This window comes from Geotrypetes seraphini, chromosome 3 (assembly GCF_902459505.1).
Source record: "Geotrypetes seraphini chromosome 3, aGeoSer1.1, whole genome shotgun sequence".
NCBI lineage: Eukaryota > Metazoa > Chordata > Amphibia > Gymnophiona > Dermophiidae > Geotrypetes > Geotrypetes seraphini.
In genome coordinates, this window is record NC_047086.1 from 5,329,311 (window position 1) to 5,352,671 (window position 23,361).

General features: G+C 45.1%; 1 protein-coding gene across 5 annotated transcripts in view; it reads left to right on the top strand.

Annotated features, from left to right (window-relative positions):
• Window positions 1–23,361, top strand: part of CDK19 (cyclin dependent kinase 19) — a 276,135-nt gene that overhangs the window by 23,344 nt on the left and 229,430 nt on the right. For 3 of the 5 annotated variants that reach the window (XM_033936298.1, XM_033936299.1, XM_033936294.1), the window contains exon 2: window positions 3,271–3,346. The exons of 1 other annotated variant lie outside the window; for it this stretch is intronic. In XM_033936298.1, the coding sequence (XP_033792189.1) occupies window positions 3,271–3,346 (76 nt within the window). The remainder of the gene's footprint in view (window positions 1–3,270; window positions 3,347–23,361) is intronic. One more of the 5 variants, XM_033936295.1, reaches the window with a different exon arrangement.

Here is a 23,361-nt window from a genome sequence, read left to right on the forward strand (position 1 = left end):
CCAACATTTCTCCCTCCTTTCCACCAGTCCAACATTTTTTCTCTCTTCCTCCTGCATGCTTCTCCTCTGATCCTCCTCCCCTCAACCAAACAACATCTCTCTCTCTCTCACTCACTCAATGAGTCCAACTTTTCACTCTCTTCCCTCTCTCCCTTCCCCAGTGTAACATTTCTCCTTCCCTCCTTTCTGTCCTCCCCATACATCTTGCCCTCTCCATGAATCCAACACTTTCTCTCTCTCTGTCATTGCCTCTTCCCTCAGTGGCATCCCTCCTTTGCACCCCCAACCCAACATGCTCTCTCCCCATGCACCATCTCACCCTCCCCTCCAGTGTGTAGCACCTTTCCTTTTCCTCCCTTTCTGACAGGTTCAGCACAACCTCTTCTCCCTTCCTTTTACCTCCCCCTTGTCTAGCAGTACCCCTTCTCCCTTCCTCCCCTTGTCCAGCAGAACCTGGTCTTGTACATGATCTCTCATACTGGGCAGGAAGAGAGGCTCAGCTGATTTGCGTCAGCTGATTTGCAACTTCCTGTAGCTGTTGTATATGCCGGGACTCAGGCTTTCTGTATCTGCCGGATATGCGAAGGCAGGAGTCCCGGCATACAATACGGCAGCAAGCAGTTGCGAGTCAGCTGACTCTGATGCCGGAACTTCTCTTCCTGCCCAGTGTGCGAGATCGCTCTGGTGTCAGCTGACTTGCAGCTGCCTGCTGCTGTATTGTATACCAGGACTCCTGCCTTCGCGTATCCGGTAGCTACGCGAATGCAGGAGTCCCAGCAATGCTACGGTAGCAGGCAGTTGCAAGTCAGCTGATGCCGGTGCCTCTCTTCCTGCCCAGAGTGCGGGATCAGGTACCAAACCGCGGGTCGCATGTGGCTTGTGGGCCTCGAGTTTGAGACTGCTGCTCTAGAAGAAATGCTTGGTACCTTTTGGTCCTAAATGGTATCATGGCTAAGATTCATTTAATTTTGAACTTGATATTATGGTTTTATTTGCTGTAGAAACAGAACCTATTTGATTAAAGGTTGTGGACCAGATTCATGAAGTACTCTGAAAGAAATTATATTGGGTAAGAGGGCAGTTTTACCTATTTCCAAATGTGCCAATTTCAATATACCAACTCTAGAGGATCTCAAAAGACTCCTGCAGAGTATTAATATTAAAGGCACAGACTTCAATTCAATTTCTCCTCTTTTCATAAAACGTTTCTTTTCTTTCTTTGGTCCGTTTATACAGACATTGATTGAAACTAGTCTAACTATAGGATTTATACCGAAAGAATGGAAAGAAGCAGTCATTTGTCCAATAACAAAAAACCCAAAAGAATCAATTGCAATTGAATCAAATTACCGACCTATAGCCAATCTTCCCTTTCTTGCCAAATTAATAGAAAAAGTTGTCTTTAATCACGCAATCAACTTTGTATAAAAAACGCATATATTACATCCTAATCAGACAGGCTTTAGGTTCAACCATTCAACAGAACACTCCCTGATAGGTCTTACAACCAATATCACCTGGATCACCATAAATCTGTCCTTTTGATTTCACTTGATTTATCTGCAGCATTTGACACTGTTGACCATCATTTAATCATCAAGAGGCTGTCCTCTATTGGCATTTCTGACCAAGTACTAAATTGGTTTAAATCATATTTTCAAGATTGGTCAGCCAAAATCATCTTTAACAATTCGTTATCGAATAACTACACAAATGCTTATGGTATACCTCAAGGCTCAATTTTGTCCCCACTTTTATTTAACATTTTTTTGTCACCACTGCTTACCCTTAGTCAGTCTATTGGATTCTCCTCTTTTGCCTATGCAGATGACATCCAACTCCTGCACCCATTAAATACAGCTGATTCCAATGAGATAATAAATATAAACAATAAGTTAAAACAAATAAGTCAATGGCTTAAAGATAATATGTTGACCCTGAACGTAACAAAATCTTCAGTAATGTTTTTTTCATGGAAAAATGATCTTAAATTTTCATCGCACATATTGTTAGATAACTCCTCACTCCAAATAGTAACAACAACGAAAATACTGAGTGTGTTACTAGATCAAGAACTTTCTTATCATGATCAGATTAGTTATTAGATCTTTATCAAAAGTTTTAAAACCAGAAGCTCTTAACATTCTCATTCATTCTTTTCTAGGCTTGATTATTACAACTCTGTATATCTAGAACAGTGTTTCTCAACATGCGGGGTACTCCTCCTTCCTCTAGAGGTATGCCCCTCCGCCACAGATAGACTCGAAGGCTCTCCGTCAGTTAAACTAGCACCAGTGCCAGACCTTGTATAGACCCGGACTCCCTGACAGACAATGGAGGGTGGCAGAAGATGGAGGGCTCTTCATCGCTGGAGTTTGCTTGGTGTTGCCCAGACTGTGGGGCCACCCCAACTGACCTGGAAGGCTTCCCTCTGCCTTCCGGGTCAGTCGGGGTGGCCCCACAGTCTGGGCAACACCAAGCTAACTCACGCAGAGCCTTCGAGTCTATCCGCTTGTGAGGCCCTATTGGTACCGCCCCTCTGATGCAAACATGTCAAAGTGGGTGGAGCCAACAGGGCTTTGCCAAGTGCATGGATTTGAAGGCTCTTTGTTGAAGTTAGTACCGGCCCTGTGTGGAATCCAGATTCTGAGTCAGGCAGTAGTAGGGCAGCAGAAGGAAGAAGGTTAGAGGATGAGAAATACTTCATTTGCTGGGGGCAAAGGAGAGAGAGAATGCGATGTTGGACTGAGAGATGTGGGGAAATGGAGAGAGTTGGTATGGTTGGCTGGCTGGATGGGTATGGAGAAATGCTGGACATGGATAGAGGAAAAGGGGAGAAGATATATGCTTCTTATAGGATGGAGAGGAAGGGAAGAAAGAGGAGGAAATGCACATGGATGGAGGAAAGGGAAGGGGAACTGAAGAGAAAGGGAAGATATGCACATGGATGGAGAGGAATGGAAGGAAATAGAGGAGATGCACATGGCTTGAAGGGAAAATATGCGTGTGGATGGAGGACGGGAGGGGCATGAACTTGGGACACAGAAGGTAGGGAGGGAATGGAAAGGGAGAAGTGTGTGAGTGAGAGGGAAGTGTGCACATGGGGACATAGTAAATGACAGCATTTTCTTCCTTATATTGTGTGCACAGTTTAGTTTAGAAACTAACCTGAAACCTGGCTCTGAACTACTCATGAGGCTGGAGATTTTAACTCTAAGCAAGCTCTGGTGTTTTCAGAATCCCATCTTATTAGTTTTCTTTTCTGTGCAGAAGAGATGAGAGGGAATACGCACTGAAGCAAATAGAAGGCACAGGAATATCCATGTCAGCCTGCCGAGAGATTGCAGTAAGTATTTAAAGGTGCCTGGACCCACCTCTTCTATTCATTTTTTTGCTGCTGTTGCCATTTGACCTCACTTGATATATTGGGGACTACAAATAGCACACTGAATTGGAATGCAAGTTCAGCCACTGGATTGTCCAAAAGGTCTCCCTCCTGGAGCTGGGTCATGTACGAGTGCACACAGATACATTTGTAGCAGTGGACTTTCAAAGGGAAGCTCTATCTATATGATGCAGAAATATATACAAGTGCATGCACTCTCGCAGGCAGTGTCCCTAACTCCTGACCTTCATTCATAATTCTTGCATTTGCTGCTAGTTCTTTTCCCCAGAACCACAGCAGACCATTCATACTTTCTCCAACTCTTCTTTCTAGTGCAATATGTCTAGTGGTTCTGAAAAGATAGGGTTCTATATCTCAGTTTGCAACTTCGCCTCCTTCCCAGGGAGCTGCTTCTACCCCCTCAGTTTGTTTTCTGGAAGCAAGTTGCTCAGAAGTGCTTCTGATCTGCTCTGCAGTTTTATTATTTTCTGATATTTTTTCTCAGTGTTTATTTGGAGGCTCAGTGCCCAGAGAATCCCATTTGTTGGGATCTCTGCCTAGAAGAAGATGCAGACCCGCAAGGTGGAGGCCTGCTGCTAGCAGGATCAGTCCTTGGGGACACCTAGCTAGCCAGCCTGCTTTTATATTTTCTAAGCTCAGGGGCTGTCCTCTTTGTAGCTGCTTGCTTCTCTGATTTACTCAGGAGCTTGTGCTCAGGCTGTTTGGCTCCTTCCTGGCTCAGCCAGGACTATTAGCAGACTGGCTGCATGGCCCTCCCCCCTTTTGTGGTGTGGTCTTTTGGGGGTTGAGGCAGATCTTGGTTTGACTGGCAGCCAGAAGACCAGGTTTGTCCTGTGAATCTGTGAGGCAAATTTCTTCTCCATTGATTCCAACAGAAATCTTATGCTGAAGCAGGCAGGCACCACATGGCACAGTGAGTAAGGCTATTGTAGTCTTTGGGGAAAATTGTGTGTGTGGGGGGGGTGCGGTGGTACCAAAGATTAATTTAAAGGTTTGACCACAGAGCCTAGGTTCCCCACCTCTAAAACCCCTTTCCCTGTGGTTTTTATCTTTCAGGGAGGTCTTCAGGGTCTTTTTTGGTGCGATTTTACTGGCAGTAGCCATTTTGGATTTTAAAAGATCTTTTTTTTCTGTAGCCTCCATCTGCCTTAAAACCCCTTGATTTTGCTTAAAATTGACTGTGATGGACTCCTCGGGCCTTTTTACTCCTATATCATATCAGGTTTGTGCTATATGGCCAGCCGAAATGTGTCCATGTCCTATGTACGATGGAGCATGGGGGGGAGCCTTGGTCTCAGCCTCCTCCAAATCTTCCAGTGCTGGAAATCCACAGGACAAACTTCTCAGTCGCTTTCCCCAAAAATGGTAATACAGAAATAGGCCTATAATTAGCCAAATCTTACACATCAAAATTTTCAGCCTTCAAAATAGGACCCCAGAAGAAGATTGTTTCATTCCAAAACATGGACCATATCAGGTCCATACCACAGATTTGATACTGTGTACTATTTGGATTTGTCTAGCATATGCATCGCTTTTATCTGTGAAGACTTTTCACGTCTTTCGCTAGATGAGCTCCTAGACAACTATGATTTCTTGCCCCCTTCTTACCCTTCCCCCCTTTCAAGGCCCCTTTTAGTCCCTCCTCCTGATCCCCTTTCAACCCCTCTCTGAATGTCGCCTAGAGCCTGGATAGGTATGTGCGACACACAAATAGAAGATTAGATTAGATTAGATAAACTGTTTGTCAAGATAATCGCCTCCACAGCTTTGTTTTGTTTTTGGTTGTCTCCATTTCACTGTGGACTTATTTGGTGATTTTTTTCATGCTTTTCTTGGACTTTTGTTTTCACCATCATGGCCTTCTCCGCTTGGGATAATATTCTGAGTTTTCCTAAAGATCGCCTACATAATTTCCTTAAGTGTCAGCCAGCTCTGGAGGATGAAGACTTTACCTCTACATCTACATCTCTTGATGAAGTGCACAGATGACACGGACCTATGGCTGGAGAGATGGTCATACACCAGGGACACGGACCTGCGGCTAGAGAAGATAGAGAGGACAGAAATCGTCGTGGGGGACTTCACCATCAGACAAGTCGACAGCCACATAGCGGGAGGATCGGCTGGTGACCTGCCTACTGGGAGCCAAGGTAGAAGACATAGTGAGCCGCATCGACAGGATCATCGACTGCGTGGAAGAGGACGATACGGCGGTGGTGATCCATGTGAGGACAAACAATGTGAGCAACAGGAACTACAGCAGGGAAGTACTGAAGGACCAGTTCTGGCTACTAGGAAAGAAGCTGAAGACCAGAACCCAGAGGGTAGCATTCTCGGAGATCCTGCCGGTATCCAGGGCCAATGAGAAGAGGCAAACGAAGCTGCAAGCAGTCAACGCATGGATGTGACACTGGTGTGAGGATGAAGGATTCCACTTTGTGCGCAACTGGACGACATTATGGGGGAAGAGCAAGCTATTCAGGAAGGATAAACTCCACCTCAGCGGAGACAGAACGAGGCTACTAGCAAGGAACATCAAGAGAGAAATTGAGAAGTTTTTAAACTAGGAAGAAGGGGAAAGCCGACAGTTGACAGAGAGTCAATGGTTCGGGAACCGGTATACCCAGAGGATATCATGCAAGAAGTTAGCAGGGAAGACTCAGTGAATCATGGACAGGACAGAAATCAAGACGGATCAAAAAGGGATGCAAGAAGGAAGAAAGTACAAGAAAGTAACATGCTGCAAACTCAAGTGTATATACACGAACCCAAGGAGTCTAAGGAATAAGTTGGGTGAATTAGAAACTATGGATTCAAAAGCAAAAAAAAAACCAAAAACAGATCCTTTTAAAAAAATTCCTACCCAAGCTAAGATAATCATAGTAAATAGAGCTATAGGAAATTATTTAATTTATTTTTCATTATTTAAAATTAGTCCCAAATGTTGGCAAATAAAACAAACAAACTCTCCCGCGCTTCTGACTGACAACCTCCAAAATAGTTTTTGTGCTCTTGACCCGACAAATCCCTCCCTCCTGCCCCCAAAGTATCAGTGGCAGCCACAAATTTCACTCCCTCCAGCCCCTGAAGCAGCAGCGGAAACTTCCTAACCTGCCAACCCTGAAGCAGCAGCGGTCCTGACCCACAAATAATAATAATAATAATAATTTTTATTTTGTATACCGCCATACCCAGGGAGTTCTAGGCAATTCACAGCAGATAGATTCAGTACAAACAGTGCAGTTGAGGTTGACAACAAAAACGAGCAAAGCAATTATAAAAAGTAACATGCTGGTTATATGTCTACAATTTAAGTGAAGGGAGCAAAAAAAAATACATGCAACATGTACAAAGAGAACAAAGTACAATAAGTACAAGGAATAAGGACATGCATAAGTACATGCTTTAGTACATGCAGCAGAAAGTACATGCAGCAAAATACATGCAATAGATACAATAAGTACATGCATACAGTTTAAGAGAAGGAGAACTGCATACACGCCATAAGGAAAGAGCCTATAAGGAAAAAGTATGCAAGCCATAAGGAGGGAGCCACAATCTTAGAAGCGTGAGAGGGGAAGGTCATGTGGTATGATTAAGGATTCGGTCTGTTGAATAGCTGAGTTTTAATCTGCTTTCTAAAATTGAGATATGAAGAGGCATCAAGTATAGTTTGGGTGAGCCATGAATTTAGTTTAGCCGCTTGAAAGGAGAAGGTTCTTTCGAAGAATCTTTTCAGGTGGCATGATTTTAGTGAGGGAAAAGCGAACAAGTTTATCCTGTGGGAGTTCTTGTTGTTGTGGCTCAGGTTGAAGTGAGAGTAAAGATAATCCGGCAACATACAAAATACTGTTTTGTAGCAGATGCATGAGAACTTAAATAGGACTCTGGATTCGAACGGCAGCCAGTGCAGCTTGTGGTAGAAAGGGGTTATGTGTTCCCATTTCTTCAAGCCAAAGATGAGACGGACGGCAGTATTTTGGACCAGCCTCAACTTCTTAGTGATTTTCTTGAAGGCGCCTAAGTATATGATATTACAGTAGTCCAGGACACTCAGAATAGAAGATTGTACCAGCAGATGGAAGGAGGCGTCATCAAAGTATTTTTTTATGGTGCAGAGTTTCCAGAGCACCGAGATACTTTTCTTAAATACTAGGTCGGAGTGTTTCTCCAAAGTGAGATGCTTATCTAAAGTGACGCCTAGTGTTTTTAAAGATTGCTCAATACAGTAGTCCATCCCATTCACATGTACTGTGGTTTCCTTGATTTTGTCATTTGGGGCTGCCAAGAAGAATTTAGTTTTTTCTGGGTTTAACTTTAAACGAAACGCTGACATCCAAAGTTCGATCTGATTTAGAATAGATGATAGAGAATTTAGCAGCTCTGATGTAAAGCAGGATAGCGGCATGACAATGGTGATATCGTCCGTGTAGATGAAGAATTTGAGCCCTAGACTCTGCAAGAGGTTTCCTAGGGAGGCAAGGTAGATGTTGAGCAGGGTGGGGGACAAAGGGGAGCTCTGTGGGACCCCACAGGGGTTGTCCCAATCGTAAGAGATGATATCGTCCTTAATCACCTTATAAGATCTATTTCCCAGAAACCCATGGAACCAATTGAGAACATGGCCTGAGATTCCGATGGATGTCAAATATTCCAGCAGAATAGCATGGTCAACCAAATCAAATGCACTACTCAGATCTAGTTGCAATATAAGAGCACTTGATCATTGGCTGAAGAGAAAGTGGGGGTAATCAAACAGCGAGGCTATAATTGTTTTGGTACTGTGCCCTGATCGGAAGCTGGATTGGTTGTTGTGCAAGATGTTGTGTTTCTCCAGATATGTAGTGAGTTGGGTGTTTACCACTCCTTCAGATATTTTGATTACCAGAGGGATATTGGCGATGGGTCTAAAGTTAGAGGCAATGTTAGATGGTTCTTTAGCATTTTTTATGATTGGAGTAATCATAATGTGACCTTGCTCGACGGGGAACTTCCCTGAGCATAGTAGAAAGTTTACCCATATCAACATCTTGACCTTAAACTTGATAGGGGCAGATTTCATGACGTTTGGAGGGCAGGTGTCCAATTTGCAGAAGGAATTAACATACTTATTGTAGCATTTGCAAAAAGTTTGCCAGTCGATGGTTGGAAATTTGTTCCAATAAAGATCAGCTCTGGCATCGTCAGAATCTTGCAGAATGGGGTAACACCAGTGGGGCTTGGAATTGAAGAAATCAGCCATGCTGTTTGCGGTTAAAGTAGGTTCCTCGGGAGTGCCGGAAAATGTTTCGATATTGTATAAATCATTTACCAGTTTAAAAAGGCTGCTACTATTGTTTGAAACGTTACCGATTTTGTGGGCATAGAAGTTTTTTTGTTTTTCTATGGAAAGATTTTTGTAGTTTTTTAATTTTGATCTCCAGGCAATTCTATGCTCTTGTGCTCCTGATTTTAACCATAATCTTTCCGATTTTCTTAATTCTTTCTTTGTCATCAGCAGCTCTGTATCAAACCATCCCTCTAGATTTCTAAGTCTCTTTCTACGGGTTTTCATGGGAGCCATTTAGAATGTTAGTGCTGTCATTAGTCCATGAATTCATAAATTGTTCGGTTTCTTCATTTAGGTCAGATGCGATCTCATAGTGAGACCAGAACTCAACAGGATTTATCTTACCTCTGCTAGTATGAAATTTTCTGTTTCTTGTTTTGGAGTTATTGTGTGTTGGTTTAGTTGTCTTTAATTGGCAGTCGAGTTCAAAATTGCAGAGTCTGTGGTCAGACCATAGTGAGTTGGTCCAGTGTTCTTGTTTCCAGTAAATTTTGGGATTGGGCAGTTCTCTAGTAGAGAAAGTAACTAAATCTAACTGATGGCCTCTTTGGTGGGTTTTAACTGGAGGAGGTTTGAAGTAGCCTAATGAGGAGATGAGTGACCAAAATTCTGTAGATTCCGGTTGGTCTGTTTTCTCAAGGTGAATATTAATATCTCCACATAGTAAGTTGTAGGGGCTTAATAAAGAATTGGATAGTAAAAATTCACTTACCCAAAGCAACAGCAGCACTGGTCCTGACCCTCCAAGCCCAAAGCAGCACCAGTCCTGACCCATCAACTCCCTCCTTCCCTCCAGCCCTGAAGCAGCAGTGGTTCTGACCATCAACCCCCTTCCTTCCTTATAAAGAGGCTGCCCGCGGCCAGTCTCAGCAGGGCCTTTCCTCTGCCGCATTGGAAGTGACACAGCAGAGAAAAGTTATGCCGGGGCTGGTCGTGAGCATCCTGTTTGCAGTTCTGCTTCTGCTGACCGGCTGCTGCTGCTACTTTGGATAAGGGAGGGAGCTGGGTTGGTGGGTCAGGACTGGTGCTGCTTTGGGGCTGGAGGGAAGGAGGGAGTTGGTGGGTCAGGACTGGTGCTGCTTTGGGCTTGGAGGGTCAGGACCGGTGCTGCTGTTGCTTTGGGTAAGTGAGAGGAGTCCAAGAGGCCAGACCCGTGCAGAAGAAGGGAGGGCAGATTGCGGGGGGAGGGGGGGAGGTGGACCAGAAGTGTGTGTGTGGGGAAGGGTCTAGCAGGGTGAAAGGGAGGGGAGATGGATGAATGCTAGACCTATAAGTGTGGGGGGGGGAAGGGAAGAAAGAAGGGGGGAAGAAAGTGACCCAGACCAGAAAGGACAGTGAGAAAGAAGGAAGATGCTGGACCTACAAGTGGGGGTAGGGGGATGATAGGGAGAGGAAGAGAGCGAGACAAAACTATTTTTAGAGTAACTCTCAAACAACCAGAAACTACAGTTCCTTCAGAAGCAAAATCACAGAATTCCACAGAATGAAGTGTCTCCCCAGCACTTGACAGCAGATGCCCGAAATAGATTTGCTGATTTGTAAAAATTTCACCTACAGAACAAGCTCTTTCACTGCAGATGATATTTTGCAAGGGGGCATCTTCACCGTTGAACTTTATGGTCTGTTGTGCTCTCTCTTGATGTTATAATTCAGTTTCATTTCATTTTATCCTAGTTGATTTTATTTCCATGTGTGCTTGAATCTAGAGATGATATCCTTGCTGTGCTCAAGCCTTTTTTTTTTTTAAAGGGCTGCTTCTTTGCAGGCTCTGATATCTATTATTGGAATAGCATAAATCATTCTAGTAACCAAAAGGGCTGTGAAGTCAGTCGGAAACAAATCTGGGTGGAATTAGAGTTGGTAAAAATATGCCAGCTCTGCCACTAGCCTCAAAACAAAAACTTAAAGCCGCGCAGCAACAGCCCCGAAGCCCTTTAAATCTCTATGGCTTCGGGGCAGTTACTGCGCTGCAGCCGCCAATGCGGCTTTGTCAAACAGGCCCTATATGTCTAGGACCTAAAGTTTTATCTACCAGTACGTAAAGCGAAATTACTTACTTCTAGCAGATGTTATCCATGGACAGCAGGCAGATATTCTCACACGGAGGCTGGAGCCCAGCATGGACAGTCAACAAACGTACTGTCACTTCAGAGTCTTGAAGACCACCCACACCACACATGCACAAGTGCCTTCCTGCTTGCCAGCAACTCGTGGGACCACCAGTTCAGTAAAAGAGCTCAGAAGCCAACTAGGGAAGGTGGGAGAGTTGTGAGAATATCTGCCGGTAAGTAACGGCAGTATACTTTCATAAGTGCCAGGATCATGCCTCTGAAAACTTCCATGTTCCTGGCAAAACCAAGAGGGTTGTAAGATTTTCCAAACAATAGTGAGACACAAAGGTTTGGATAGAGGTCCAAGTGTCTGCTTTATAAATGTCCTCAATAGCAGTGTAACATCGATGAGCTACTGACATGGTCATTGCTCCAACTTTATGAGCCCTGGAGCCATGTGGAGACGGTTCTCTTGAGTTCCCAATTTTTGGGATCAAATGATGGAAACAGCTGAGTAGAAGTTCTGTGAGGTTTGCTACAATCCAAGTACTGAGCCAGAGCACATTTATGCCCGTTCTTAGTTTTCCGCAGAGATGAGAGGACGTCTTTTTCTTTTTCTCAGCATATCAATCTATGTATAAAAATCTATTTTATATGTATACTAGCTGATGCCCCGGCGTTGCACGGGTATTTAATTATAGCAATAACACTGTAAATGGATTCAAATAAAGATACTTTATAGTGGTGAATGAAATTATTGTTTTACAGCTTAATAAAAAGTACAATATTCAAATTATAATGTTAAATATTTGACAAAATGAATACAATACAACTAACACAAAACGTGATTTTAAACAAAATTTTTAGTTTCACCTCCAGGAGCAAGAACATATAAATTGATGGGGGAACCCACCCTTGAGCAAGCAACATAGAGTTGTGGGCCGAGAGACCCCCAGAACATATCACCCCAGGTAGTGAGGAATCTGCATACCAAGTTTCGTTCAAATCGGTCAAGCCGTTTTTGAATTGCTGTGAGAATGGCAGCTTTTTACATTTTTTCCATTGACATGAATGGGTGAAATCTGATTTTCTGTTTGTAGCTCTGCCCACGTGTGCAGGTGGGCTGTGAGACCCCCAGAACGTATCACCCCAGGTAGTAAGGGATCAGCATACCAAGTTTCGTTCAAATCGGTCAAGCCGTTTTTGAATTACTGTGAGAAAGGCAGCTTTTTACATTTTTTCCATTGACATGAATGGGTGAAATGTGATTTTCTGTTTGTAGCTCCGCCCACGTGTGCAGGAGGGCCGTGAGACCCCCAGAACATATCAGCCCAGGTAGTGAGGGATAAGCATATCAAGTGTTGTTCAAATCGGTCAAGCCGTTTTTGAATTACTGTGAGAATGGCAGTTTTTAACATTTTTTCCATTGACATGAATGGGTGAAATCTGATTTTCTGTTTGTAGCTCCGCCCACGTGTGCAGGTGGGCTGCGAGACCCCCAGAACATATCACCCCAGGTAGTGAGGGATCTGCATACCAAGGTTCGTTAAAATCGGTCAAGCCGGTTTTGAATTACTGTGAGAATGGCAGCTTTTTACATTTTTTCCATTGACATGAATGGGTGAAATGTGATTTTCTGTTTGTAGCTCCGCCCACGTGTGCAGGTGGGCCGCGAGACCCCCAGAACATATCACCCCAGGTAGTGAGGGATCAGCATACCAAGTTTCGTTCAAATCGGTCAAGCCGTTTTTGAATTACTGTGAGAATGGCAGCTTTTTACATTTTTTCCATTGACATGAATGGGTGAAATGTGATTTTCTGTTTGTAGCTCCGCCCACGTGTGCAGGTGGGCCGTGAGACCCCCAGAACATATCACCCCAGGTAGTGAGGGATCTGCATACCAAGTTTCGTTCAAATCGGTCAAGCCGTTTTTGAATTACTGTGAGAATGGCAGCTTTTTACATTTTTTCCATTGACATGAATGGGTGAAATGTGATTTTCTGTTTGTAGCTCCGCCCACGTGTGCAGGTGGGCCGCGAGACCCCCAGAACATATCACCCCAGGTAGTGAGGGATCTGCATACCAAGTTTCGTTCAAATCGGTCAAGCCGTTTTTGAATTACTGTGAAAATGGCAGCTTTTTACATTTTTTCCATTGACATGCATGGGTGAAATCTGATTTTCTGTTTGTAGCTCCGCCCACGTGTGCAGGTGGGCCGCGAGACCCCCAGAACATATCATCCCAGGTAGTGAGGGATCTGCATACCAAGTTTCGTTAAAATCGGTCAAGCCGGTTTTGAATTACTGTGAGAATGGCAGCTTTTTGGGTAGCACTATACATTAAAGAAAACATCAAGATTACCAGAATCACAGATGTTAGATACTCCGGGGAATCCCTCTGGGTGAACCTGGCCAGAGGGAACGAAAAATGCTTATACCTTGGTGTGGTATATAGACCTCCTAGACAACAGGAAGACAAGGACATAGAACTGATCGAGGATATAGAGAACATCACTTTGCGCGGGGACACAGTTCTGCTAGGAGACTTCAACATGCCCGATGCAGATTGGAACACACTCTCTGCGACTACCTCTGGCAGTAGAAGAATATTAACCTCCATAAAGGCAGCACGACTCAAACAAATGGTACTGGAGCCCACTAGAAACCAGGAGATACTAGACCTGGTACTCACCAACAGAGACAGCGTCACAGAAGTATTGGTAGGAGATACGCTGGCCTCCAGCGACCATAACATGGTATGGCTTAACCTCAGATGGGGTTTCTCTAAATCAAATACAGTGACGAGAGTCCTCAACTTTAAAGGCACAAACTTCGAACACATGGGAGATTTTGTCCACCGGGAGCTGCAGAACCAAGCACAAACCGACAACGTGGAGAATATGTGGTCGACTCTGAAATCCACCCTGCATGAAGCAACAAATCGCTATGTAAAAACGGTCAGCAAAAGTCGGAGAAACAAGAGACCCCAGTGGTTCAGTACTGAAATTTCTGACCTCGTTAAGGAGAAGAAAAAAGCATTTATCGCCTACAAACATTTAGGAAAGCAGGAGGCAAAAGAAGACTATCAGGACAGGTCTAAAGCTGTCAAGAAGGCAGTCAGAGAGGCCAAGCTCCGAATAGAGGAGAATCTAGCGCGGAACATTAATAAAGGGGATAAATCCTTCTTTAGGTATATTAGTGACAGGAAAAGAAACAAAGATGGGATAGAACGACTCAGGAAATCGGACGGGAATTATGCAGAATCGGATTCCACTAAGGCCGAGCTACTAAATGAATACTTCTGCTCGGTTTTCACCTGTGAGGCACCGGGATCCGGTCCACTTTTACAGACAAGGGAAAGCCAGAAAGACCCGTTTCAAGACTTCAAGTTTACGCCCAGTAGGTCTACTGCGAACTTTCAAGACTCAAAGTGAACAAAGCCATGGGACCAGACAACCTACACCCCAGGGTGCTCAGAGAGTTGAGTGAAGTCCTGGCGGAACCATTGTCTGTGCTCTTCAATCTCTCCCTAAGCACGGGAAGAGTCCCCTTGGACTGGAAAACAGCTAACGTTATTCCACTCCACAAAAAGGGCTGCAGGACAGAGACGGCAAATTACAGACCGGTAAGTCTCACATCCATAGTATGCAAGCTCATGGAAACACTGATCAAACAGAAACTTGATACAATACTGGATGAAGAAAATCTACGTGATCCCCATCAACATGGATTTACCAAGGGCAGGTCCTGCCAATCAAATCTGATTAGCTTCTTCGACTGGGTAACAAGACAACTGGATGCCGGGGAGTCCCTGGACGTAGTATATTTGGACTTCAGCAAAGCTTTTGATAGCGTCCCACACCGCAGGTTATTGAACAAGTTGAAATTGCTGGGATTAGGGGAAACACTAGCTGCATGGGTTAAGGATTGGCTGAGCGGTAGAATTCAGAGGGTGATGGTAAATGGTACCCCATCCAAAACATCAGATGTGACCAGTGGAATGCCACAAGGCTCGGTCTTAGGTCCAATCCTAATCAACATATTCATAAGTGATATGACCCAAGGGCTCAGAGGAAAAATATCATTGTTCACCGATGACGCCAAACTGTGCAACATAGTAGGTAAAAGCACTATGCCTGACAGTATGACGCAGGACCTACTACTATTAGAACAATGGTCATCGACTTGGCAGCTCAACTTCAATGCTAAAAAATGCAAAGTGATGCACCTGGGTAAAAGAAATCTGTGCAGGACTTACACGTTAAATGGTGAGACCTTAGTTAGGACCACGGAAGAACGGGATTTAGGAGTAATCATTAGTGATGACATGAAAACTGCCAATCAAGTGGAAAAGGCTTCCTCCAAGGCAAGGCAAATGATGGGTTGTATCCGTAGAGGTTTTATCAGCAGGATGCCAGAGGTCATAATGCCACTGTACAGGTCCATGGTGAGACCTCATTTGGAATATTGTGTTCAATTCTGGAGACCACATTACCGGAAAGATGTGCTGAGAGTTGAGTCAGTTCAGCGGATGGCCACCAGGATGGTCTCGGGGCTCAAGGATCTTCCGTATGAAGTAAGGCTGAATAAATTGCAGCTGTACTCACTTGAAGAACGAAGAGAGAGAGAGGACATGATTGAGACATTTAAATATATCACGGGTCGTATCGAGGTAAAGAGGATATCTTTCGTCTTATGGGACCTTCGTCCATCAGAGGGCATCTGCTGAAAATCAGGGGAGGGAAATTTCATGGGGACTCCAGAAAGTATTTCTTCACTGAGAGGGTGGTCGATCATTGGAATGAACTCCTACGGCAGGTGATTGAGGCCAACAGCGTGGCAGATTTCAAAAATAAATGGGATATTCATGTGGGATCTCTAATGAGGTAAGGGCAGGAGGTTGGTGAGCAAACTCATGGGAGAAGGGTCACTGGAGTGGGCAGACTTGATGGGCTTTGGCCCTTTTCTGCCGTCATTTTTCTATGTTTCTATGTTTTTACATTTTTTCCATTAACATGAATGGGTGAAATGTGATTTTCTGTTTGTAGCTCCGCCCACATGTGCAGGTGGGCCGCGAGACCCCCAGAACATATCACCCCAGGTAGTGAGGGATCAGCATACCAAGTTATGTTCAAATCGGTCAAGCCGTTTTTGAATTACTGTGAGAATGGCAGCTTTTTACATTTTTTCCATTGACATGAATGGGTGAAATCTGATTTTCTGTTTGTAGCTCCGCCCACGTGTGCAGGTGGGCCGCGAGACCCCCAGAACATATCACCCCAGGTAGTGAGGGATCTGCATACCAAGTTTCGTTCAAATCGGTCAAGCCGTTTTTGAATTACTGTGAGAATGGCAGCTTTTTACATTTTTTCCATTGACATGAATGGGTGAAATGTGATTTTCTGTTTGTAGCTCCGCCCACGTGTGCAGGTGGGCCGCGAGACCCCCAGAACATATCACCCCAGGTAGTGAGGGATCTGCATACCAAGTTTCGTTCAAATCGGTCAAGCCGTTTTTGAATTACTGTGAGAATGGCAGCTTTTTACATTTTTTCCATTGACATGAATGGGTGAAATCTGATTTTCTGTTTGTAGCTCCGCCCACGTGTGCAGGTGGGCCGCGAGACCCCCAGAACATATCACCCCAGGTCGTGAGGGATCAGCATACCAAGTTTCGTTCAAGTCGGTCAAGCCGTTTTTGAATTACTGTGATAATGGCAGCTTTTTACATTTTTTCCATTGACATGAATGGGTGAAATCTGATTTTATGTTTGTAGCTCCGCCCACGTGTGCAGGTGGGCCGCGAGACCCCCAGAACATATCACCCCAGGTAGTGAGGGATCTGCATACCAAGTTTCGTTCAAATCGGTCAAGCCGTTTTTGAATTACTGTGAGAATGGCAGCTTTTTACATTTTTTCCATTGACATGAATGGGTGAAATCTGATTTTCTGTTTGTAGCTCCGCCCACGTGTGCAGGTGGGCCGCGAGACCCCCAGAACATATCACCCCAGGTGGTGAGGGATCTGCATACCAAGTTTCGTTCAAATCGGTCAAGCCGTTTTTGAATTACTGTGAGAATGGCAGCTTTTTACATTTTTTCCATTGACATGAATGGGTGAAATCTGATTTTCTGTTTGTAGCTCCGCCCACGTGTGCAGGTGGGCCGCGAGACCCCCAGAACATATCACCCCAGGTCGTGAGGGATCTGCATACCAAGTTTCGTTCAAATCGGTCAAGCCGTTTTTGAATTACTGTGAGAATGGCAGCTTTTTACATTTTTTCCATTGACATGAATGGGTGAAATCTGATTTTCTGTTTGTAGCTCCGCCCACGTGTGCAGGTGGGCTGCGAGACCCCCAGAACATATCACCCCAGGTAGTGAGGGATCAGCATACCAAGTTTCGTTCAAGTCGGTCAAGCCGTTTTTGAATTACTGTGAGAATGGCAGCTTTTTACATTTTTTCCATTGACATGAATGGGTGAAATCTGATTTTCTGTTTGTAGCTCCGCCCACGTGTGCAGGTGGGCCGCGAGACCCCCAGAACATATCACCCCAGGTGGTGAGGGATCTGCATACCAAGTTTCGTTCAAATCGGTCAAGCCGTTTTTGAATTACTGTGAGAATGGCAGCTTTTTACATTTTTTTCCATTGACATGAATGGGTGAAATCTGATTTTCTGTTTGTAGCTCCGCCCACGTGTGCAGGTGGGCCGCGAGACCCCCAGAACATATCACCCCAGGTCGTGAGGGATCTGCATACCAAATTTCGTTCAAATCGGTCAAGCCGTTTTTGAATTACTGTGAGAATGGCAGCTTTTTACATTTTTTCCATTGACATGAATGGGTGAAATCTGATTTTCTGTTTGTAGCTCCGCCCACGTGTGCAGGTGGGCTGCGAGACCCCCAGAACATATCACCCCAGGTAGTGAGGGATCAGCATACCAAGTTTCGTTCAAGTCGGTCAAGCCGTTTTTGAATTACTGTGATAATGGCAGCTTTTTACATTTTTTCCATTGACATGAATGGGTGAAATCTGATTTTATGTTTGTAGCTCCGCCCACGTGTGCAGGTGGGCCGCGAGACCCCCAGAACATATCATCCCAGGTAGTGAGGGATCTGCATACCAAGTTTCGTTCAAATCGGTCAAGCCGTTTTTGAATTACTGTGAGAATGGCAGCTTTTTACATTTTTTCCATTGACATGAATGGGTGAAATCTGATTTTATGTTTGTAGCTCCGCCCACGTGTGCAGGTGGGCCGCGAGACCCCCAGAACATATCATCCCAGGTAGTGAGGGATCTGCATACCAAGTTTCGTTCAAATCGGTCAAGCCGTTTTTGCATGATCGCGGCACATACATACATACACACATACATACCTCCGATATAGATTTTGTTGCTTGTATTTTAGACGTCTTTTTGTGCCTTCCCAAAAAATATTTTGTAACTTTTTACCGAATTCTTGCTTCGGGCATCAGCCTATTTTGGTCCTTTGATCTCATGTTAGCATTTTAATGGTTTTAAGCGGTGCCAGTACTGACCTGCATAACTTGTGTGTTCCGTGTCTTGGTCCTGAATACCATAAATTTGCTCGCTCTGTTCTAAACTACAGAAAAGATTGTTAAAAGCCAGAAAATTACAATACAAAAAATTTGTTGGGTCATCTTCATCAAAAATGGCGGGAGCCACCAATGAACATGCTCAATTAGCAACTCCAGTATTACCACAGGTCCCCATAGCTTTGATGTTGACTACTCTTCATAAAAAGACTAAGAAGCATAAGCATAGTTCCCCTTCTAATGCTGCTTCAGTATCGTCTCAGGCATCATCACCTAAACGTCGATGCATTGATAACAGACAGATCACCGTCCTTACAGTTGGTGCCACCTCTGAAGCTCGCCTCGACACATAACTAATGCACCTATTATTCCCTTGCAAGGACAGGTTATGGTGCCATCTCTACAGAAAGAATTAGCTGGGCTACTGCAGGGGTTCTCAATGCCAAATCCTGCATCTATATTGCAAGCTTGAGATCAGCCCAAGCATTGCCCTTCATCAGGGTGTTGAGCTCAAACACCATCTTTTTCTCTTTCCCTTTCACTCACACACTCATGCCCAACAATTCTCCCTTTCTATTCCCTCCTTCCTATGTCCCAAGTTGGTGCCCCTTCTTCCCTCCCTTCTGTGTCCCGAGTTTGTGCCCCCTGCCTTCTAGCCTTTGTCCCAAAATCGTGCTCCTCCCATGTCCCAATGCGCTCCTTTCCTCCCCTCCTTTATCCCAGATCATATACCCTCTCTCCCTTACTTGCTCGAGCCACAATCGCTCCTTCTGCCTTCAGCGGCACTCATTGCAGAGATGCTGCAAACAAATATAACAAATGGTTTGACACCGAACTTCTAAAAATGAAACAATTAGTAAGACGAATGGAAAGAATTTGGAAAAAAACAGGAGAATTGGCAGACCATAACAAATGGAGATCTAACATAAAAATCTACAAACAACTGATAAAAGACAAACGTAAAGCATTCTACTCTACTAAAATCAGCTTATCTTGCACTGGTTCACAAGGAATCAGTACAAAAGAGCTGTTCAACTTGGTTACAAATTTATTTGACACCACATGCTACACTCAACTCGTACACAATATTAAACTACCCTCTGCAAATGATTTAGCACAGCATTTCGATTCAAAAATTAAAAACCTAAGAAACAATTGTTCAATAAATTACCCTAGTGATCATCAAATAGCTAACATACAAGGAAATGAAATACCAGCAGACATGATCTGGAGTTCCTTTCAAGATTTAGAATGGAATAATTATATCAAACTATATAACAAATACTCTAAATCATACTGCATTCTGGATTCATGTCCCCCGGAAATTATGAAAGCAGCTCCATTAGAATTTAAACTATCTTTGCTGAATTACTTAGCCCATAACCTAAAAAATGGAAAGTTCCTCACTAATAATAGTCACATAATAATAACCCCAAATTCCAAAAAATAGTAAAGAATCATCAGCACTGATAACCAACTATAGACCAGTAGCATCCATTCCATTTATTGTAAAAATCATGGAAGGATTGGTACACACCCAATTGATGGAATACCTTGATCAGTTCTCTCTCTTATATGAAACTCAATCTGGTTTTAGACCTTTGTTCAATACTGAGACAGTAATTGCGGCTATCTTAGATAATCTGTGTCTATTGTTTAGCAAGTGCCTCAATGCCCTGATCATGCAATTTGATATGAGCTTTGCCTTTGACCTAGTAGACCATGGGAAACTGCTATAATGCCTAGACACTATTGGTATCAGGGAAGAGGTGTTTCCTTATGTCCGGTACCTATCAAGTACGTTTCAACTATGATCTCTCCGATACCTGGAGCAATCCATCTGGCGTAGCACAAGGGTCACCGCTATCTCCATTGCTTTTCAATGTCTACATGTTCTCACTAGGTGCGCAATTAACCCAGCTGGAAATAAAATTATTCAGTTACGCAGATGACTTTACGATCATCATCCAATTTGCTAAATCTCTCTCGGAAATTACTCCCAAGGCATCAGAAGCACTAAATTTGATGGAGCAATGGATGACTGACTTCAAGCTAAAACTTCGCCACATCTGCTTGACACCAAAACACTACTATGCATCAATAAACTTAGTTACTCTATTCAGACTAGAGAATGACACGGTGAAAAAATTGGTCCCCGTCACCGCCCCGTCCCCGTCTCACCATCCTCTGCACCGCCCCGTCACCGCCATTCCCTTCACCGCCCCGTCACCGCCACTGCCACCCCATTCACCGCCCCGTCACCGCCACTGCAACCCCATTCACCGCCCCGTCACCGTCACCGCTGCATACATAAAAGCCTCAAACGGGTACGATTTTATATACTTTTCTTTATTTACGTATAAAGGAAACATTCTTTAAAACTTTAAAACTTAGTTAAATATTAGTTAATAACTATACAAAAACAAACACGACATGTACTTTTAATGCTTACAATGTTAGCCTACATGGTAAGTAGACGCGGCCGCTGTACCTAATCGCGGCAAAGATCTCCCTGCCGTGATTAGCATAGTGACCGCGGCTACGGCTGCAAGTCTCCCCTCCCCCCAGCGATCACGACAGGAGGGCACCCAACCCCTCCTGTATGCTTCTCCTCTGATCCTCCTTCCCTCAACCAAGCATCTCTCTCTCTCCCTCCATGAGTCCAACTTTTCACTCTCTGCGCTCTCCCCCTTCCCCAGTGTAACATTTCTCCTTCCCTCCTTTCTGTCCTCCCCATCCATCTTGCCCTCTCCATGAGTCCAACACTTTCTGCCTCCTGCACACTTTCTCTCTCTGTCCTTGCCTCTTCCCTCAGTGGTATCCCTCCTTCGCACCCCACAACCCAACATGCTCTCTCCCCATGCACCATCTCACCTTCCCCTCCAGTGTGTAGCACCTTTCCTTTCCCTCCTTTTCTGCCAGGTTCAGCAGTACCTCTTCTCCCTTCCTTTTACTTCCCCCTTGTCCAGCAGTACCCCTTCTCCCTTCCCTGTTCCCATTGTCCAGCAGTACCCCTTCCCTCCTGTCCAACAGTATCCTTTCTCCCTTCCTTCTTCCCCTCCTCCCCTTGTCCAGCAGTACCTGGTGTACACTGGGCAGGAAGAGAAGCTCCGGCATCAGCGTCAGCTGACTAGCAACTTCCTGCAGCTGCATCTTTTGCTGGGACTCCTGTCTTCGTGTATCCGGCAGATATGCGAAGGCAGGTGTCCCATACGATGGGGGGTTGTTAGTCAGCTGATGCCGGAGATTCTCTTCTTTCCCAGTGTGCAAGATTGCGCCAGCGTCAGCTGATTTGCAACTGCCTGCTGCCGTCGCGTATGCCGGGACTTCTGCCTTCGCGTATCCGGCAGATACACGAAGGCAGGAGTCCCAGCATACGCGACGGCAGCAGGCAGTTGTTCAGATTTCGGGATCAGGTTGCCCAGTTGCAGTTGCCCAGATTGCGAGTTCGGGTACTAGACTGTGTATTCCTGTAGACCCCCCCCAACGGCCCTCCCGACAATCGCAGCAGAAGGGTACCCAACCCCTACTGCCGGTCCTCCCAATGGCCTCCCCTAAGATCGCCGGCAGGAGGGTACCCAACCCCTCCTGCTGGACCCCCCCCCCAACGAACCCTCCCACCCCGGAACCCCCTTAGTCTTACTTTCCAAGTTGGACCGGACGGCTCCTCACACGTATGGCCAGCAGGCTTGCCTCCGTCCAAATGAGGCGGGCCCGCCCCTACCCTGCCCAACCCACAGGATCCTAGGGCCTGATTGGTCTAGGCACCTAAAGCCACTCCCGCTATAGGAGGGGCCTTAGGTGCTTGGGCCAATCAGGCCCTAGGATCCTGTGGGTTAGGCAGGGGAGGGGAGGGGCGGGCCCGCCTCATTTGGACGGAGGCAGGCCTGCTGGCCAGACGAGCGAGGAGCTGTCCGGTCCAACTTGGAAAGTAAGACTAAGGGTGGTGTTTCGGGATGGCGGGGTTTGTTGGGGGAGGGCTGAGCTCCTTTCTGCCGGCGATCGTCGGGGGGGGGGGCAGGTTCTATTGGCAGGAAGGGTTGATCTGACAAATGCAAGTTGGATCGAGAGTAAATGCGGCAACGTGCGAGTTGGATCGAAAGTTGGAGGAGACAGACAACATGGCGGAGACATCTAACACCCGGTCACGAACACGGTGAAACACAGGTAAATAGCGGTTCCTAGAAGGGGGGACATTGGCCTGCGGGGACAAATCTATTCACCGTTTTTGCGGGCGGTGAAAGGATTTGTCCCCGCGTCTGCGGTGATTTGCTAATGAGGTCACCATAACCCGCAGCCAAACCGCAGCCACGCAGCGGTTCGCTGCGGGGATCGCTCCCCGTGTCATTCTCTAATTCAGACTACTATGAAGGTTTTGGGTGTAACTCTGGATCAATGCCTAACCATGAAAGACCAAGTAGACTCCTTAATCAGAAAGGGTTTTTTCACTCTCTGGAAACTTCGATCCATTAGAGCATATTTCGATATGTCAGCATTCAGAATTCTGGTACAATCCCTCATATTGAGTAAACTTGATTACTGTAACATCGCCTATTTAGCAATTTCCCAAAAGAATATGCGACGATTACAATTGATGCAAAATGCAGTAGTCAGACTAATTTTCGGGCTGTGGAAGTTTGATAACGTGACACCTTACTACTGACAGCTACACTGGTTACCGATGGAGGCACGCATAAAGTTTAAATTTGCCTGCTTCTGTTTAAAGTACTATATGGACTAGCCCCTAAATACATAACTGACCTTTTCTCCTTCTCTGCCAACAGGCATAAGAGAAGCTCACATTCGAACTTCGTTTCTCCCCCAGTTAGAAGATGTAAACTCAATAAACACCATCAACACCTTCTCTCACATCAGGCAGCATTATGGGGTAAAGATCTAGAACAATTGTTTTTGCCCACTACTTATGAGGAATTCAGGAAACGCCTAAAAACATATCTGTTCCTGAAATATCTAGACCAGTGATTCTCAACCCTGTCCTGGAGGACCACCAGGCCA